This window comes from Panthera leo, chromosome E1, assembly GCF_018350215.1.
Source record: "Panthera leo isolate Ple1 chromosome E1, P.leo_Ple1_pat1.1, whole genome shotgun sequence".
Classification (NCBI taxonomy): Eukaryota; Metazoa; Chordata; class Mammalia; order Carnivora; family Felidae; genus Panthera; species Panthera leo.
Window position 1 is genome coordinate 40,814,001 of NC_056692.1, and position 15,619 is coordinate 40,829,619.

Sequence of the window (15,619 nt, forward strand, 5' to 3'; positions counted from 1 at the left end):
CTGCAGCCTTTCCAGCCCTATTGGCCTCACAGTAAACCCTTGACACCAGGTCTCTCTCCTTCCTCCCCTTCTCTCCTGTCTGAAGACCATCCTCTGGCAACTCTACCCAGCTGCCATGCAGAACTCTCCTCCTCCTCCTCCCTCCCTCAAACTGGTTCTGAGTGGTGTGGAGAGCATCCCACGGAGCCATAAGACCAGGCCTCTGTCATTACTTCCTCGTATGTCCTTGGAACATAGAGGGCCTCAGTTTCCCCAACTGTGAAATGGGGACTTGGACAGAGTTGTCCTGTGGCTTCCCACAAGAGTATCCTTGGAGTGGATGGGCACCAGGAGGGTTCCAGGGACTCTGAGTCCTGGGGCTCCCACCTCCGTCCCTGTAATTTATTTCTTTTAATGTTTATATTTATTTTGAGAGAGAGAGAGAGAGAGACAGAGTGCGAGTGGGGAAAGGACAGAGAGAGAGAGGGAGAAAGAGAATCCCAAGCAGGCTCCATCCACACTGTCAGCACGGATCCAGATGCGGGGCTTGAACTCACAAACCGTGAGATCATGACCTGAGCCAAAATCAAGAGTCCCACGCTCAACCGACTGAGCCACCCAGGTGCTATGTCCTATAACTTACTAAGAGGAAACTCAGGTGTGTGTTCTGCCTTCGCCGCTATCTCCTGGGTAACCAGGCCGAAGCCATTCTCTGCTGTCGGGGTCAAAAGGGCATCCGTGAAATCGGCTTTCAGGTCCGCCTCGCCCTCCACCAACTGACCTGGGAATGGTTGAGATCTGGAAATAAATAGCTTCACCTGCTCCCCCAGCCTCCGAGCTCCGCCCCACCTCCTCAGCAGGACCCGCCCTACTCCTTACAAAATCTCGCGAGGTTGCAGAACCCGGTAAAGACTTTGGCCTTTCTGCCGTTCCGTAGCTCGGGGCCGCAGGCGTTGAACTACTGTTTCCGGGTCGCAGCCAGGTAAGGCTCCGCGGCGGCCCTAGCGGAACCTAAGCCCAGAGGTCTCAGTAAGTAGAAGACCGCTCAGAGCCTGAGTGTTTCCCTCTAGTATCCTCCTTTGATTCCTTTAAGACCCTGGTACAGCCTGGCAGCAGGGCCCAGGATTTCTGGATTCCCAACCCTATGACTCAGGGGCTTTTGTCCAGTTTCCCTGCTCAGGATTTGGATTCAGTTCAGCAGCTTCACCGCTCCGTCTGAGAGATGTGGAAACCGGGGCTTAGCGCATAGCCCCGAGGCCCCGTGCCCTCCCCCGGGTTCCTCTGGATCAGCACTGAGACCCCGTCCCTGCGCCAGGTCCCCTCTCCTGGGCCCACGGCCCCGGACTGCCTTCGGCCTCAGCCACATAACCCCTCGGTCACCCACGCCTCGTCTTCCTGGCTGTCCGCAGGCCTGGGCAGCATGGCCGTATTCCGGTCGGGCCTCCTGGTGCTGACGACGCCGCTCGCCTCCCTGGCCCCTCGCCTGGCCCCCATCCTGACCTCGGCGGCCCGGCTGGTGAATCACACGCTCTACGTACACCTGCAGCCGGGCATGAGCCTGGGGGGCCCGGCCCAGCCCCAGTCCAGCCTCGTGCAGGCCACGTTTGAGGTCCTGGATTTCATCACGCACCTCTACGCTGGCGCCGACGTCCACAGGCACCTGGATGTCAGAGTTCTGCTGACCAATATAGGAGCCAAGAGCGCCTTTCTCCCTCCCCTTCCCAGCTCAGTCCAGAACCTGGCCCACCCACCGGAAGTGGTGCTGACTGACTTCCAGACACTGGATGGGAGCCAGTACAACCCGGTCAAACAACAGCTAGAGCGTTATGCCACCAGCTGCTACAGTTGTTGTCCCCAGCTGGCTTCGGTGCTGCTATACCCCGATTATGGGCCCGGAGAGCTGTCTGTGGAGTCCCTGGATGTCCCCTTACCCTCCACCATCAGGCCAGCCTCTCCCGTGGCCAGGTCTCCAAAGCAGCCAGTGCGTGGCTACCACCGTGGGGCTGTGGGTGGCACGTTTGACCGCCTGCACAATGCCCACAAGGTGTTGCTCAGTGTCGCGTGCATCCTGGCCCAGGAGCAGCTTGTGGTGGGAGTAGCGGACAAAGACCTGTTGAAGAGTGAGTGAGAGATACTCTGGAGTAGAGCAGGGGAGGACCCTCAAAACTCCTTAACCTTGCCCCCAGTGCCAAGACTGAGGAAGGGGGTGGGCATCCTTTACTTCCCACCCCTCCCGTATGTAACAGCACCTGGCACCCAGTGGGTGTTAAGGAAACTATGTTAAACGAACAAATGCAGCTTTCTCTGTGTGTGATCTACTCACCACTCAAATCAGAATTTCCCCAAATGTGGAACTAAGGAAATCTGTACTTTTGAGAAGTTCTCCAGGTCACGAACCCTAAAGATTGAGACCCTGGGAGTAAATGGATGAGTGGGTTGTGGGTTGTAGGTAGTGTGTTAGAGCTACAGCAAGAGGGGACTCGTGGTTGGGGTGGTTCTTGGAATTCTCCATCTGACTCTGATGCTCCCTGGCACTGCTCGTTCTCTGGACACATGCCAGCCCCTGCCATGACTGTCGTGCTTGCTGGCTGCCCCCTCTTCACTGCTCCCCTGACATACAGCACTTCCCAGCTTAGCCCTTTCTTCCTGCCACCCGTCCCCCTCTGGAGATTGGATGCTTAGGGATAGTCTTCCCCAAACTTGACTGTACCTTTCCTCCCCAGTAAAAAGATCTCACTGGGCTCCTTCCCCAGGCAAATTGCTCCCTGAGCTGCTCCAACCCTACACAGAACGCGTGGAACATCTGAGTGAGTTCCTGGTGGACGTCAAGCCCTCCTTGACTTTTGATATCACCCCCCTGCTGGATCCCTATGGGCCCGCTGGCTCTAACCCCTCCTTGGAGTTCCTGGTGGTCAGCGAGGAGACCTATCGTGGGGGGATGGCCGTCAACCGCTTCCGTCTTGAGAATGTAACCCCTGAGGGAGACTGGCAGAGGGAGTGGATGGGGCTGGGGAAGGCCACGTAGGGGGCTGTTGGAAGTACCGTGACCCTAGAGGAGGGAAGAGAGGACTTGGGGTGGTGAGGAAGAGGCGAGAAGGAACTGTTTCCCAGCTTGCCCTTGGAGGCAGGCTCTACCTCTGGGGAGGATAAGGGGTCAGCTCAGATGTCCTTGTCCTCCTGCCCCTCGTTCCCTCTCCTCACCCCTCCTCTTTAACCTCAGGGTCTGGAGGAGCTTGCCTTGTACCAGATCCAGCTGCTGAAGGACCCAAACCATACAGACAATGAAGAGGACAAAGTCAGTTCCTCCACCTTCCGCCAACGAATGCTGGGAAAGCTGCTTCGGCCTCCATATGTATGCCTGTCCTCTCTCTCCTCTGCTTGGGTGGGCTGGAAATGCTGGAGAGTAGACTGAAGATTTCAGTCTCAAGCATGAGTCTGAAGACCCTAGTAACTGGGGTTCCCTCTCCTCTACCTCCAGAAGAGGCCCGAACTCCCCACACAGCTCTACGTGATTGGACTGACGGGCATCAGTGGCTCTGGGAAGAGCTCAGTAGCTCAGCGGCTTAAGGGCCTGGGGGCGTTTGTCATCGACAGTGACCACCTGGGCCATCGGGCCTACGCCCCAGGGGGTCCTGCCTACCAGCCTGTTGTGGAAGCCTTTGGGGCAGGTAATGCCTGGGGAGGGCTAGAAGTGGCCTGAAAAGTGAGGGGATGGCCTGGCCTCCTTGCCCAGTCCTGTGTCTCTCGTCCAGATATTCTCCATAAAGATGGCATTATCAACAGGAAGGTCCTAGGCAGCCGGGTGTTTGGGAACAAGGTAAGCACGCTTCTCTCCAAGGACTCCTCAGCTGCTACTAGAACCAGAGGTTGGGACCGAATGGACCTTTCTGGTCTGGTTCAGAGTGCGTTTCCACTCATCTGTTCCCCACCACCTCCTCTCTCGGGCTGGCTCCGTCTCCAAGGGAAGGTAAATCGCCTGCTTCCTCTGTTCCCCTCCTCAGAAGCAGCTGAAGATACTCACGGATATTGTGTGGCCAATTATCGCAAAACTGGCTCGAGAGGAGATGAACCAGGCTGTGGCTGAGGGTGAGTTGGAGAGTTGATGGGAGCAGCCAAGGGGGACATTAAGCAGATTCTCCTCCTAGGAGCTTCCTCACCCCAAGCCAGACCCTCCACTTCCTTGGGACTAGGCTTCACCGGCTCTCTGGTGGCAAGTGGCAGTGTGCTGCTGGCAGTGACTGGGGTCTCCCCGCAGGAAAACGTGTGTGCGTGATTGATGCCGCCCTGCTGCTTGAAGCCGGCTGGCAGAACATGGTGCATGAGGTGTGGACCGTTGTCATCCCTGAGACTGAGGTATCTGGACCCGTCTCTCACCCCATCCCCACTGCACACCGCAGCCCGCTCTGAGCCAGTGGGCTGACCGATGCCTTCTCCGTGCCCAGGCTATACGACGCATTGTGGAGAGGGATGGCCTGAGTGAAGCTGCAGCTCAGAGCCGGTTGCAGAGCCAGATGAGTGGGCAACAGCTCGTGGACCAGAGCCACGTGGTGCTGAGCACTTTATGGGAACCGCATGTTACGCAATGCCAGGTTGGTGCCCCGGAAAGGGCTGGGTTGTAGGGAAGGAGTTTCCAGTGGGTGCCTGCCTGACTCTGTCTTCTCTTCCTCCTGACACTCTGTCCTGCTCAAAGGTGGAGAAAGCTTGGGCTCTCTTGCAGAAGCGCATCTCCCAGACGCCGTAAGGCCCATGGCTGACAATGTGTTCTCTGTGGGGCCACAGTGGCCCTGGAGCTGCCTAGAGATTCAGCGGTGAGGAGGAGTGGGGGCCTGGGTGCTCGTCCTAGCTTGGGCCTAGAGACTCTGAACCAGACTGGGAAGGGCAAGGCTGGGCCTGGTGGACACAGGAAGTCTACCCAGCTTGCTGGTGTTTGGCCATCGCTGAGGATGCGACTCAGAGGGGAGCAGGCCCCTCTGGCATTTTGTGCCTACTCTTGCCCACAGTGTCTGTGAAACCTTCGGCCCACTGCGGCCAGGGCAAACACTGGAACTTGTACCAATTAAAGGTGAATGTTGCCAGGTGCTGCCTGTATGTCTGCGTCCTGCCCCAATGCCTCTAGGTATCGTTCTTTGGAAGCCTTGAGCTGGAAGCCTGGAGTGCAGTGGTTCTGAGCATAGCTTTTGCAGCTAGCCAGATTGAGGTCAGCCTTGGTCCCATCGCTGACTACCTGTCTGCTTTGGGAGAAGCTACAGACTTTCTAGGTTCCTCGGTTTCTGTATCTGTGAAGAGGCTTAACTGGGCTAACGGGCTCTTTGAAAGGGTTTCTTCCACTGGTCTCCTGCCAGGTACCAGGCTACGTGTTGGAGGACCGGCCTTCCATGAGCCAGGCGGGGCCTCCGGCCTCACGGACCTGGCAGCCGTGCTGGGCCGGCAGGGTGGGGTTGGACACAAGTCCCTGGAAGCCGCGGGTCCAGCACAGCGCGTGCACACAACTCTCGGAAATACTACTCGGACGAGCCTTTTGAGGGGACTCCATTTTACAGAATGTGCGTCATGTCGCGGTGTGGGCGAGTGAGGGGAAGGACAACGTCTGTGTCAGCCCCGACGCCAGTCTCCGAGGCTCCTGACCCTCGGTTCCAGAGTTTTCCGGGTGCGCATGCGCGGGCCGTGCCCCGCCCTCCGCCTCTCGTTCGTGGGTTGGTGGGTTTGGGTCACGTGGAAGTGCCTCGCCTCTTCCTCGCGGCAGGGGGCCCGCCCGCTGGCTGGTTTCCGGTTCGGTGGGTCGGAGATGACGGAGCCGGTTGCCTCTCCGGACGACCCCTGGGTCAAGGCAAGCCCCGCGGGCGCGCACGCCGGCGAGGGGAGGGCGGGTCGGGCTCATGCACGTGGGGGGTCCCGAAGACTAGGGGATTCCCTGCAGTTCCCAAAGGTCCCCCCGCCTTCCGGGCCCCGGGGCTGCAGAGAAGACAGCCCTCACCCTGCGCGTGCCAAGGTGGGGAGACAAGTGAGGCGTGTGTGCACGAATGTGAGGGGACCGGGCTTGCGGGGGGGCGGGGGGGGGGACGGTGGAGGAGGGAGGGGGTGGGGGCGGAGGGGCGGTGCTCCTATGGCCTATCTGCTTACTGCTATCGGGGCAATCCTGCAAACCCCTGCGCACCCCAGGTGCGCGCGCGCGCGTGTGTGTGTGTGTGTGTGTGTGTGTGTGTGTGTATGTGTATAAGTGAACGCACGCGCGTGCATCCTGCAATTGCCTGCGCTCTCGGGGTGGGGGTGGGGGGTTGGGGCGGGTAGAGGTGTGTGTGGTAGGGGTGTGTGGTGTGTGTACGAGTGTGCACGCGCTCAGAGTGAGAGGAGGTGCCCAGCCCCGGGCGGAGGTCTGATGAGCTCCTTTGCTTGGTGTCACAGGTGGAGTATGCCTACAGTGACAACAGCCTGGACCCCGGTGAGTACCTCTCCCACAGTCTCTAGCTCCCTGGTGACACTCCTGCCACAGTCCTGTGGATTCCCGTGGTCTTGCCAGCCACACCTGAGCACAGTCCACTGTCCCTGAGCGGAGTTCCTGCCCTGAGACAATGAGGGAGGAGCTGCATAAGGGGCAGGAAGCATAAGGGTATAATTCCTGCTGCTCTGAAACAAGGAAATGATGAAAATAGTGGGAGCTAGCCATTCTGTCACCCTCGTTGTGCCTAGATGCCACTTTGTGAACCGGTGGTATCATTGCAGGCCCCTGGAGCAGTGGAGACACCAGAGACAGGAGCACTGTGGTGGGGCACAGCAGGAAGTGGATGACCCAATGTGGGTAGCTTTTGGGTTGAAAGGGAGAGGTCAGCATTTAAGGATCAGGAAGCCATTGTACACACAGGTGTCTGAAGGTCTAACAGTGTCCTCCTGTCCTACCCCCTAGTGATTGGGACCTCTCTTTTACAGGGCTTTTTGTAGAAAGTACCCGAAAGGGGAGTGTAGTGTCCAGAGCTAATAGCATCGGTTCCACCAGTGCCTCTTCTGTCCCCAATACAGGTAGGCAGCAACATGCCCCCACCTGGGGGGGCTCAGATATACCATCATTTTAGTATATTTCCTAGACAGGAAGCTCCAGTCATCCACACGGGGGTGCTGGAGGCCTAGCGTTAGACACAGGGTCTCACCATCTTTCACCTCATCTAGAATATTAGACGGTTCTGTCCGTTTGCTGTCTCTGAGCACCAGTTTTTTCTTCCCCACTGGGGCAAGGTGGGTTAGCCGGGCCCACTGGGCTTCAAAATGACCTCTTCCTGCCCCCAACTTTGAGCGTAGATGACGAGGACAGTGATTACCACCAGGAGTCCTACAAGGAGTCCTACAAGGACCGGCGGCGGCGAGCACATACTCAGGCTGAGCAGAAGAGGAGAGACGCCATCAAGGTGACTGGGGAGGCCTGTACCTCAGCCAATGCAGGAGGCCCCTGTGTATTTCAGATCTACCCTGCCCTCATCAGTCCCCAGCATCCTTGGTGGCAGCTGCTCTAGTCCCTGGATATGAACACCTCCTTTTTTCTAGTCCCCTACCCCTTTGAGTTTGTGAGCATGGAACTTCGGTTCACAGAAAGTTTTGTACCAGTTTGCCTGAATCCCTTGGAGTTAAGGAACCCTTGTTTTCCCTCCTGTCTCCACAGAGAGGCTATGATGACCTCCAGACCATCGTCCCCACCTGCCAGCAGCAGGACTTCTCCATTGGCTCCCAAAAGCTCAGCAAAGCCATCGTTCTACAGAAGAGTATGGCCAGGGAGAGCACTGGGAGTGGCTGGGGCCAGTGGTGCTGTGAGGAGGCCAGAGACTTACACTCACTTTCGGCCTGGCCCCGGTGGGGTGATTATAATGAGAGAGTTGGGGAAAGGGAGGAAGGGGAAACAAAGTAAACCTTGTCCTTCTGGCTGAGACATCCTCTGTGCCCACCCTCACTGCAGCTATTGACTACATCCAGTTTTTGCACAAGGAGAAGAAAAAGCAGGAGGAGGAGGTGTCCATGCTACGCAAGGACGTCACGGCCCTAAAGATCATGAAAGTGTAAGGGGGGGATGCTGAGCTCGGGGAGCCAGGGCTTCTGAGGGGACTCTGAAGCTGACTTCAGTTCATACCTTTCTCTTGTTCAAAGGCCACATCAGATAATACAGAACAGATAATCTTCTCATTCCTGTAGGTGGCCACTTAGGGGTAGGACTCTGCACCCCAACAGTCCCTGATACCTAGCAGATACTCAAAGTGCCTGTGGGATTAACGAGGGGTAGAGAGAGTGGTCACCCATTTCTGTCCCAGCAGCTCTCCGGGAACCCCTTCCTGGGGCCGGGGGAGTACATACGGTGACCTGAGCTGTTATAGCACCTTAGCCCTGTTCTACTCGCTTTCAGCAACTATGAGCAGATTGTGAAGGCACACCAGGACAACCCCCATGAGGGAGAAGACCAGGTCTCTGACCAAGTCAAGTTCAATGTGTTTCAAGGCATCATGGACTCACTGTTCCAGTCCTTCAATGCCTCTATCTCCGTGGCCAGTTTCCAGGAGCTGTCAGCCTGTGTCTTCAGCTGGATTGAGGAGCACTGTAAGCCTCAGGTATGGGGCAGCAGTGGTCAAGGGGTGCGGATTTTCTATCTTCCTTCAGGCCAAGTGACCCAAGTCCGTCCTAATTTGTTCAGAGAGGGAAGGTGGCAACTTTTAGGTTTCTGGAGGCTCTCTTCTTTGCTTCCTGGCCCACATTTTCCTGTTAAGGTTTCATTTGGCAAGAATGATGTGGGCACTTAACTCAGGCAAGGCCTCGCTCTGGCCTTTGTTAGCTTGCATTATGGCTGCCTAGTATGTAAGCCCTCATCACTCATAGCAGAATCACGTGGAATTTCTAGAAACATTCCTGGCTCCCACCCCCAGGCCCACTAGTTTTCCCTGGGGTTTGTGATTATTTGTAATGGAGCCGTGTGTTAATGGTATTGCATGGAGTTTCTGAGGCTTGACTTGCATCTCACTTTTTTGTTTCCTGACATTTTCTGGAACCACTTTAAGTGTCCCGCGACACAAGAGTGGACACTCCTGTGCCCACCACCTAAATGCTACCATTCCCATTTCTTGTATTTGCTTTACCACATAGCTGTCCATGTCTCCATCCCGCTCTCTGTCCTGTCTCAGGGACATTTCAGAGTCGACTGTAAACGGTGTTTCCCAGGGGCTTTTTCTGTTGTACTCTAAAGAGCATGACTGGTCTAGGCAGGTATCTGAGCCTCTGTCCTCACCTGAGCATCACTCGTGTTTTCCTCTGCTGCCCCCGCCAGACCCTACGGGAGATTGTGATTGGCGTCTTGCACCAATTGAAGAACCAGCTGTACTGACTGGGTTTTGGAAGCTGCAGAAGAGCCAACAAGATGCCAGAGTCTCCTACTTGGCCACGGAGCCACTGGGCTTATGAGATTGGACTGCGACACTGCACACCAGTCAGCTGGTTCTCGGTGTTTGGTTCCCCAGCACCCCTTCATCCTCACTGGGGCTGGGGTATTTGTTTTGTGAAAGCTTTAATTTATTATACTGACCACAGAACTCGAGCTTACTGTCTTTCCCCTTCTCCGTAGAAGTCTTCGGGAGGCGGGGGGGACCCTGTTCTGGGGACACCCCCCCTCCCCCCATAAGAGCTCCTGGTCTCTCCCCTTCTAATCCTCAGATTTTTGCTCCTGATTACACATATTGGGAAGCTACTGTTTGCATTTGGTTTGGTCTCTTGGGCAACATTTGGCCCAAGTTTGGCCATTTTGGCAGTAGTTGGATGGGAAGGGAGGAACATGAGGAAATACTCCCACAGCCAAGAGGGGTGAAAGGCCTCCTTGTGCCTCAGCTAGGGCTGCCTGGTCAGCCCAAGGTGAGATCAGGCCTCTTCTGGCCAGCTCAGGGCAGGGCTACTGGGTTCCTGCCCTCACTTGCTACTGTATCCCCTCTCCTTCCTCCCCCACATACCCCTGCCCCCTCTGTCCCCACAGGCAGGAGCATAGCACAGAGAAGTTACATGTGACATAGCACTACATATTAATTTTTTTTTTTTTTTTTTAATATTCTAAACACCAACATCGCAATTTTGCTAAAGTTACAATTTTTGAAAGTGAACTGGGCCTCCAAATCACTCCCAGCCATCCTGTCGAGCATACTTGGGTCTCCACCATCTTAGTGCTGCTTGTGTTTCTCCCAGGCCTTGGGAGTGGTGTGAAGGGGTAGAGAAGATACTTTAAAGGCCTCCTGGGGTACAGAGCCCAGAAAAGTCCTGGGTAAAGCCTTGGGCTCCTCGAATGCTGTGTATACTAGCTTCTCTCTACCCGGTAGCCTTCCTCAGGGTTGACATCTGGGAGGTTTGGTTATCCAGAGGAAATTAAGTATTTTTATATCAAATTATAGTACAATAAATATTGCCAAATGCTTTCCTTTAGCGTTGTTCCAAGTTTAAGTGCAAGCAATTGGAATCTAGATGATGAAACGAGCATGACAACCATCCACTCTGGGCTTGCTCACTCCCTGAGCCCTGTATTCTGGTTCATGCCCCTCTCCCAGCTGCTCTGCTCAAAGGTGGAAAGCAGCAGGAACAAAGAAGCCAACCTGAAGGAGGCGGCCAGTCCAGGACGTCGCTTCCATTCCCCCATCCTGCAGAGGACTCCTCAAGGGTCTGGGAGCTTCACGTTGTAATCTTCATCGGTCTCTATCCCAACTTCCTCCTGGGGCAGGGAGACCAGTAAACGAGACCTCCCTGGACGAAGACCCCAGGGTGGCAAGGAGGGGAGAGACAGAGAGAACCACTTACAAAGAACTGCTTCTTGCTCTTGGGGTATCCTTCAAGGATCGCATCAGACAGTTCTGTTGCCTGACAAGAAACAAAACCACCCCTTTTCAGACGGGCGGCACTGCCTGGCGGACCCATGACCTCAGGCAGCAGTTTCTCCGGTGGCTGCCATTTTCCAGGGCCTGCTGCGGAGCTCACGCACTTACCATCCTCTTCCGCTTCCTCCATTCCTTGCAGTACTTCTGCCTCTCTCTGTACACCTGCACAGGGAAATGGCTTGCTCTAGCCTCTCAGGGGCTGCTGGGGGGCAACCTCGGCCTCACTCCAGACCTGCACAGGCAGACCGCCCCGCTACCACCCTTCCTCCTGACTCACCTGCTCTTTCTCTTCTGGAGTCACGTGGTTGGTGGCTGCTTTGATGTTCTTCAGTCTCTCTCTGTAGCCAGCACATTCCTTCTTCAACTCCTGGATCTCTTTCTGCATCTCCGGTGTGGTCAGGGCACTAGTTAACTCCTTCAGCTCTGAAACCACATCTCCCTGAGGTCGCTTCTTACCCTGATGATGGGGTTTTGTCTTTCCCAGTGGGTGCTCCCTGAGGTAGGAGACTGGGCCCCTACCTTGCTCTAGGTTCTACACCCAGGGTCCAGAATGAGTTCCATATTCTGGAAATTGCGCTCGGCAGAGATTAAGGCTTACAGAATTACCAGTTTAGTCTGCTTGTCTTTCCTCTTCCATCTACAAGCAGTGGTAAAGTGTGAGGTTGAACAGACTGTTCCCTGTAGCCAGTTAAAGAAACAGGCACAGAGGGAGTGTGGGCACAGTACACTGATAATGTTAGGGAAAGCAAATGCGTGTCTTGCCCATTTATATTCAAAAGCCATTAGCTGTTTACGTTTCTTGTAACATAATGCCTGTGGCGGCCCAGCCCAGCTCTCCACTGCAGCGAGACATTGCGGTCAGCAAACCATTCACTTAGGGATTCCTGCCCTCTGGAATGACCCTCGCGCCAGGGGCCCCTTCCGGCATCCGCCCAGTCCTACCGGCCTCCATGTGGCGGCAGCTCTGCTGGAGGCTCTGCACCTTGGCAGTGAGGGCCACGATTTTGGTGTCCAGGCCTTGGAGGTCAGCGTCACTCACCATCTCAAACTGGTCCTGCCAGAGGTGAGACGACAAACAGAAGTGGGTGGGTGTGATGTGAGGCCACATCTGGGCAGGCTACATCACATCCACTCAAGAACCTGGGGCTCCCCAGCCCTCCAGGGGGCCTGGGAGAACAGCGGGAGGGTCCCTGTGAGACACCATTCGGTTCGGTACTGGTCCCAACAAACAAAAAGGTGTAAAAAAGTTAAAACCTGATGCCTGTCCTCAAGGAGCTTCAGGATACTGAACAGCAGAAATCTTAGTTTAGTGGTAAAACCACTCACTGGGCTAAAAGAGTAAAGGAACATTCTTCCCAAGATAGTGATACCTAAATTACACATTTCCACAGTAGGAGGAACCTGGGCAGGTCAAGAGTCGTGGTGGGTGGTATTGAAGGGACTCCAGTAAACGTCTGAGGGGCCCCTCCCCTGAGAGAGACCAGCTGCCACAAAGGACTGTGGTGGGGCTCGGGATGGGGGGGTGGGGTGGTCTTGTCAGTGATGTCAGGGAGCAGGTTAGAAAGAATAGGAATGCCAGCCTGGGCAGTTTGGACTCTTCATTAAAGCAAAGTAAACCTTTATAGCAGAAGGCAGCAAACTACAGCCTGCACGCCAAATCCTGCCACATTCGGGGTTGTGAAAACAAAAATTTCTGGAAACACAGTTACACCCACTCATTTACATGTTTACTCGTTTACATGTGATCATTTACATACCGCTCTATAATGACGGCCCTCAGTGGCTGTGACAGTTGTATAGCTATGACAAGAGGCCATCTGGCCGGCAAAAGCACAAAATTGTCTTTACAGAAAAAATGCTGCCGAATTCTCCCTTAGGGACTCTTCATTAGAGTAGTAATGTAATGAAACCTATTTCAGAAAAGTTAGTCTTGATGGTGGTGTGGTTCAGTTAAACTAGTATTCAGGGTCTACTGGACGTTAGATACTGGGGTGGGGGGGGGTTGTGCTCAGCAAAGGAGGAAGAGTGAGAAGTGGGCTCAGCCCTGGAAGGGCTGCAGTCTAGCGAGGAGATGGGTAAAAAGACCACCACAATATAGCATCCCTCAGGGAGGTGAGTGCCTGAAGAAGAGGCGAGGAGAGAATCCGGGGAAGGTTTCTGGAGGTGATGCCTGAGGGAGAACCTTGGAGTAAGAGTTCGCTGAGCAAAGACGCAGAAGAGGAAGAAGGGCTTTTAAAACTCCAGGCAGAGGAAGGACACAGGAGTAAAATACACCTAAATGGTCTAGTACTGGTGAAGGGACAGGTGAGGCTAGCAGCAGCCTGGAGCCAAGTCTCTATGTAGATTTCTCCCTGTTGTAGGGAGTGCTGGAGTTTCAAGTAGGGAAATGGCCCCAGATTGTACTGACGCAGACCATTCTGGCTGCAGCGTTTAAGATGTGTGAGGAGGCCAGGAGCTGTGAGGAGGCTATCGTGATAGATGAGGAGCACCTGAACTCAATCAGCAATGGCAGACAGAAAGGGGAGGGTGGATTCAGGAAGGGGGAAAGCCAACTGGATTTGCTGGCTGCCTAAGCTGTGAGGTAAGAGTGACTCCCCAGTCTCTGAGTTGGGTGAGGAGTGGCTCTGACTGAGGGAGAAGCCTGTAAAAGGAGCCCATTTAGGGGAGATGTGCATTCTACTTCAGCAATATTGATTCTGCAAGGTCTGGAAGGCATCCGGGCGGTGGTCTGGCCTAGAGATACAAAATTAGTGTCATCTGTGTTGGGAGGGGTGGGGACAGAAGGCAAATCATTTGGCAGATGATGGTTCTGATCTAGATGACTGGGAAAAAGAAACCTCCAAGGGGAAAGGGACCTTGGTAGGAACAATTCAGGATCTTCTGTCATCTATCATGTACATCTCAGATCTGGAAGTCTCGTTGAGTCTGGATCACAGCAAGGGGAGTACCCACTTTGATTTAAAGGGTGTGTGGGGCCCTTTTAATGGCGTGGGCTAGCTGAGTTTCACGGGATGCCTCAAGTCAGAGTTCATTCTAGAGACTGATTCACCTAATGTCGGGGTCTCACACGGGTGATAATCTGCACAGGTTTCCCTCACCTGGTCCGCAAAATAGATCTTCTGCTTGCCGTACATCTTCTCTTTGATTTTGCCTTGCTGGGCCAGCTGCTCCAGCGCCTTCACCACCGCCTGGCAGAGGGGAGAGGCAGAACCAATCAGAGGGATGATTTAGGGCCCAGGCAGTGGGAATTAGGGCCGACCAGCCTTAGGAAGCTCAAGGCTAGAATGGCTGCCTCGAGAGGGCAGCACTTCAGGCTGATTCGAGGGGCCCCAAGGGTAGGGGGGCGGTCCCAGGAGAGGGTCCTCACCGCCTTGCCCAGTCCATGTTCCCGCTGCAGGTTCCCGAACACGTCCTGGGCGCTGTAGGGCCGGTTCTGCTCCTGCAGGTATCTCAGGAGAATCCCGGGGGCTACGAGGAGACGGGGCATGGGGGGAGGTCACTCAACCGACCCCTCGCCCGGCCCCCGCCCGGGTCTCCCCCGTGCCCGCGGTCCGTTTACCTCCCGCCGCAGCCTCGGCCCGGCCTTTACTCATGGCCTTCCCCGCCGCCAACTTGGAAAGCCGGACGTTGCAGTTGCTCGGGGCAACGGCTGCTTCCGGCGACGGGAAGGGCGGGGCGCAAGCGGTGATTGGCGGAAGGGGAAGTCTTGGCGAGGAACGAAGCGACCCTTCCCGGGCGCCGTAGGTCAGTGCTGTCGGGAGCCGGGTGCGAGTGTGGTCCCTCGCACTTCTGGGTCCATGCCGCGGAGGTGGGGCGCTTGCCCTGGACTTCTCCCTCCCTGCTCCTCGGGACGCAGGCCGTAGTAAATCACGCCTTCACGTTCCGAGACCCGCTTCCAGAGGCAGCGGCTGAGCTCTCGTCACCGTGAGCTGGGCCGGTGTTCCAAAGGGGAGAAAACTTGGGATCAACTCCCGCTGGGCTAGCGACTTGCTCAAGATCACAGAGCCAGTTACTCACAGGGACGTGCCCTGTCCCACGGCCCGATGCTCTTTTCGTCGGTCTCATTTGTAAAATAGGAAAAAGAGATACTAACAGGAGGGTGGTTGGAAGACAAAAATGCGTAGAAACTCTGGAAGGACAATAGCGATATCCTTCATTGCCCGTTACCGGGCCTCGCACACAGGGGGCGCTCAACACGTGCTGTGGTGTGAACGCCAAGGCAAGGCAGGGTTGGGACGGGGCTACGGTTAAGCCACAAAGCTTGTTAGAAAAGTTTCCTGTTGGCCGAGTCAATCTTATGGCAACACCTGGCAGGTGTTTTCCACTTCTGCCCACAGTGGCCAATGGGACAAAGCCTGAAATAAGTGTTTCTAGTTTCTGAGGTCAGCCGAAGGCCAAAGAGCAGCTGTCCCTGCAGCTCAAACACTCCAGAGGAAGAGCATGGTGTTAATCTTTACAGCCTTCTGTTACCTAAATTCTCATTAGCCTTTGAAACACGTAGTTGTCTTCACATGTCTAAGGAACAATATTAAGAATTAAAAATGAGGGGTGCCTGGGTGGCACAGTAGGTTGGGCATCCGACTCTTGATTTCGGCTCAGGTCATGATCTTGAGGTTCGTGGGTTTGAGCCGCAGGTGGGGCTGCATACTGACAGTGCAGAGCTTGCTTGGGATTCTGGCTCCCTCTCTCTCTCTGCCCCTCCCCCGCTTGCTTTCTCTCTCTCTCTCTCTCTCTCTCTCTCTCTCTCTAAAATAAACAAACATTAA

At 55.3% G+C, this 15,619-nt stretch overlaps 3 protein-coding genes across 8 annotated transcripts; 2 read left to right on the forward strand and 1 right to left on the reverse strand.

Moving 5' to 3' along the window:
* The first annotated feature begins 891 nt into the window (after nucleotides 1–891).
* COASY (Coenzyme A synthase) lies at nucleotides 892–5,625 on the forward strand. Of its 4 annotated transcripts, none has more exons than XM_042915372.1 (10): nucleotides 892–961; nucleotides 1,389–2,099; nucleotides 2,733–2,947; nucleotides 3,200–3,331; nucleotides 3,458–3,647; nucleotides 3,732–3,796; nucleotides 3,981–4,065; nucleotides 4,235–4,332; nucleotides 4,422–4,568; nucleotides 4,670–5,054. In XM_042915372.1, the coding sequence occupies exons 2-10, from the start codon at nucleotides 1,400–1,402 to the stop codon at nucleotides 4,718–4,720; spliced, it is 1,683 nt and encodes a 560-aa protein (XP_042771306.1). In that variant the 5' UTR covers nucleotides 892–961; nucleotides 1,389–1,399; the 3' UTR covers nucleotides 4,721–5,054. The 4 variants fall into 4 exon arrangements, 2 of the variants coding, with proteins under 2 accessions (XP_042771306.1, XP_042771307.1); XM_042915373.1 differs by lacking the exon at nucleotides 892–961 and adding an exon at nucleotides 979–1,008; XR_006196410.1 differs by lacking the exon at nucleotides 892–961 and adding an exon at nucleotides 5,520–5,625 and having other exon boundaries at nucleotides 1,303–2,099; nucleotides 4,670–4,787.
* A 26-nt stretch (nucleotides 5,626–5,651) lies between these two features.
* MLX (MAX dimerization protein MLX) lies at nucleotides 5,652–10,407 on the forward strand. Of its 3 annotated transcripts, none has more exons than XM_042915374.1 (8): nucleotides 5,652–5,968; nucleotides 6,382–6,418; nucleotides 6,904–6,993; nucleotides 7,270–7,376; nucleotides 7,628–7,727; nucleotides 7,919–8,018; nucleotides 8,360–8,561; nucleotides 9,272–10,407. In XM_042915374.1, exons 1-8 carry the CDS (start codon nucleotides 5,765–5,767, stop codon nucleotides 9,326–9,328), a joined length of 897 nt encoding a protein of 298 aa, XP_042771308.1. In that variant the 5' UTR covers nucleotides 5,652–5,764; the 3' UTR covers nucleotides 9,329–10,407. The 3 variants fall into 3 exon arrangements, with proteins under 3 accessions (XP_042771308.1, XP_042771309.1, XP_042771310.1); XM_042915375.1 differs by having other exon boundaries at nucleotides 5,675–5,806; XM_042915376.1 differs by lacking the exon at nucleotides 6,904–6,993 and having other exon boundaries at nucleotides 5,675–5,806.
* Nucleotides 10,408–10,444: 37 nt separating this feature from the next.
* On the reverse strand, nucleotides 10,445–15,249 carry LOC122206314 (PSMC3 interacting protein). The gene is made up of 8 exons (XM_042915377.1): nucleotides 14,413–15,249; nucleotides 14,221–14,321; nucleotides 13,952–14,041; nucleotides 11,796–11,907; nucleotides 11,131–11,276; nucleotides 10,962–11,015; nucleotides 10,777–10,836; nucleotides 10,445–10,690 (listed from the first exon to the last, which is right to left on the reverse strand). The coding sequence occupies exons 1-8, from the start codon at nucleotides 14,444–14,446 to the stop codon at nucleotides 10,634–10,636; spliced, it is 654 nt and encodes a 217-aa protein (XP_042771311.1). The 5' UTR covers nucleotides 14,447–15,249; the 3' UTR covers nucleotides 10,445–10,633.
* Between the last annotated feature and the right edge of the window lie 370 nt (nucleotides 15,250–15,619).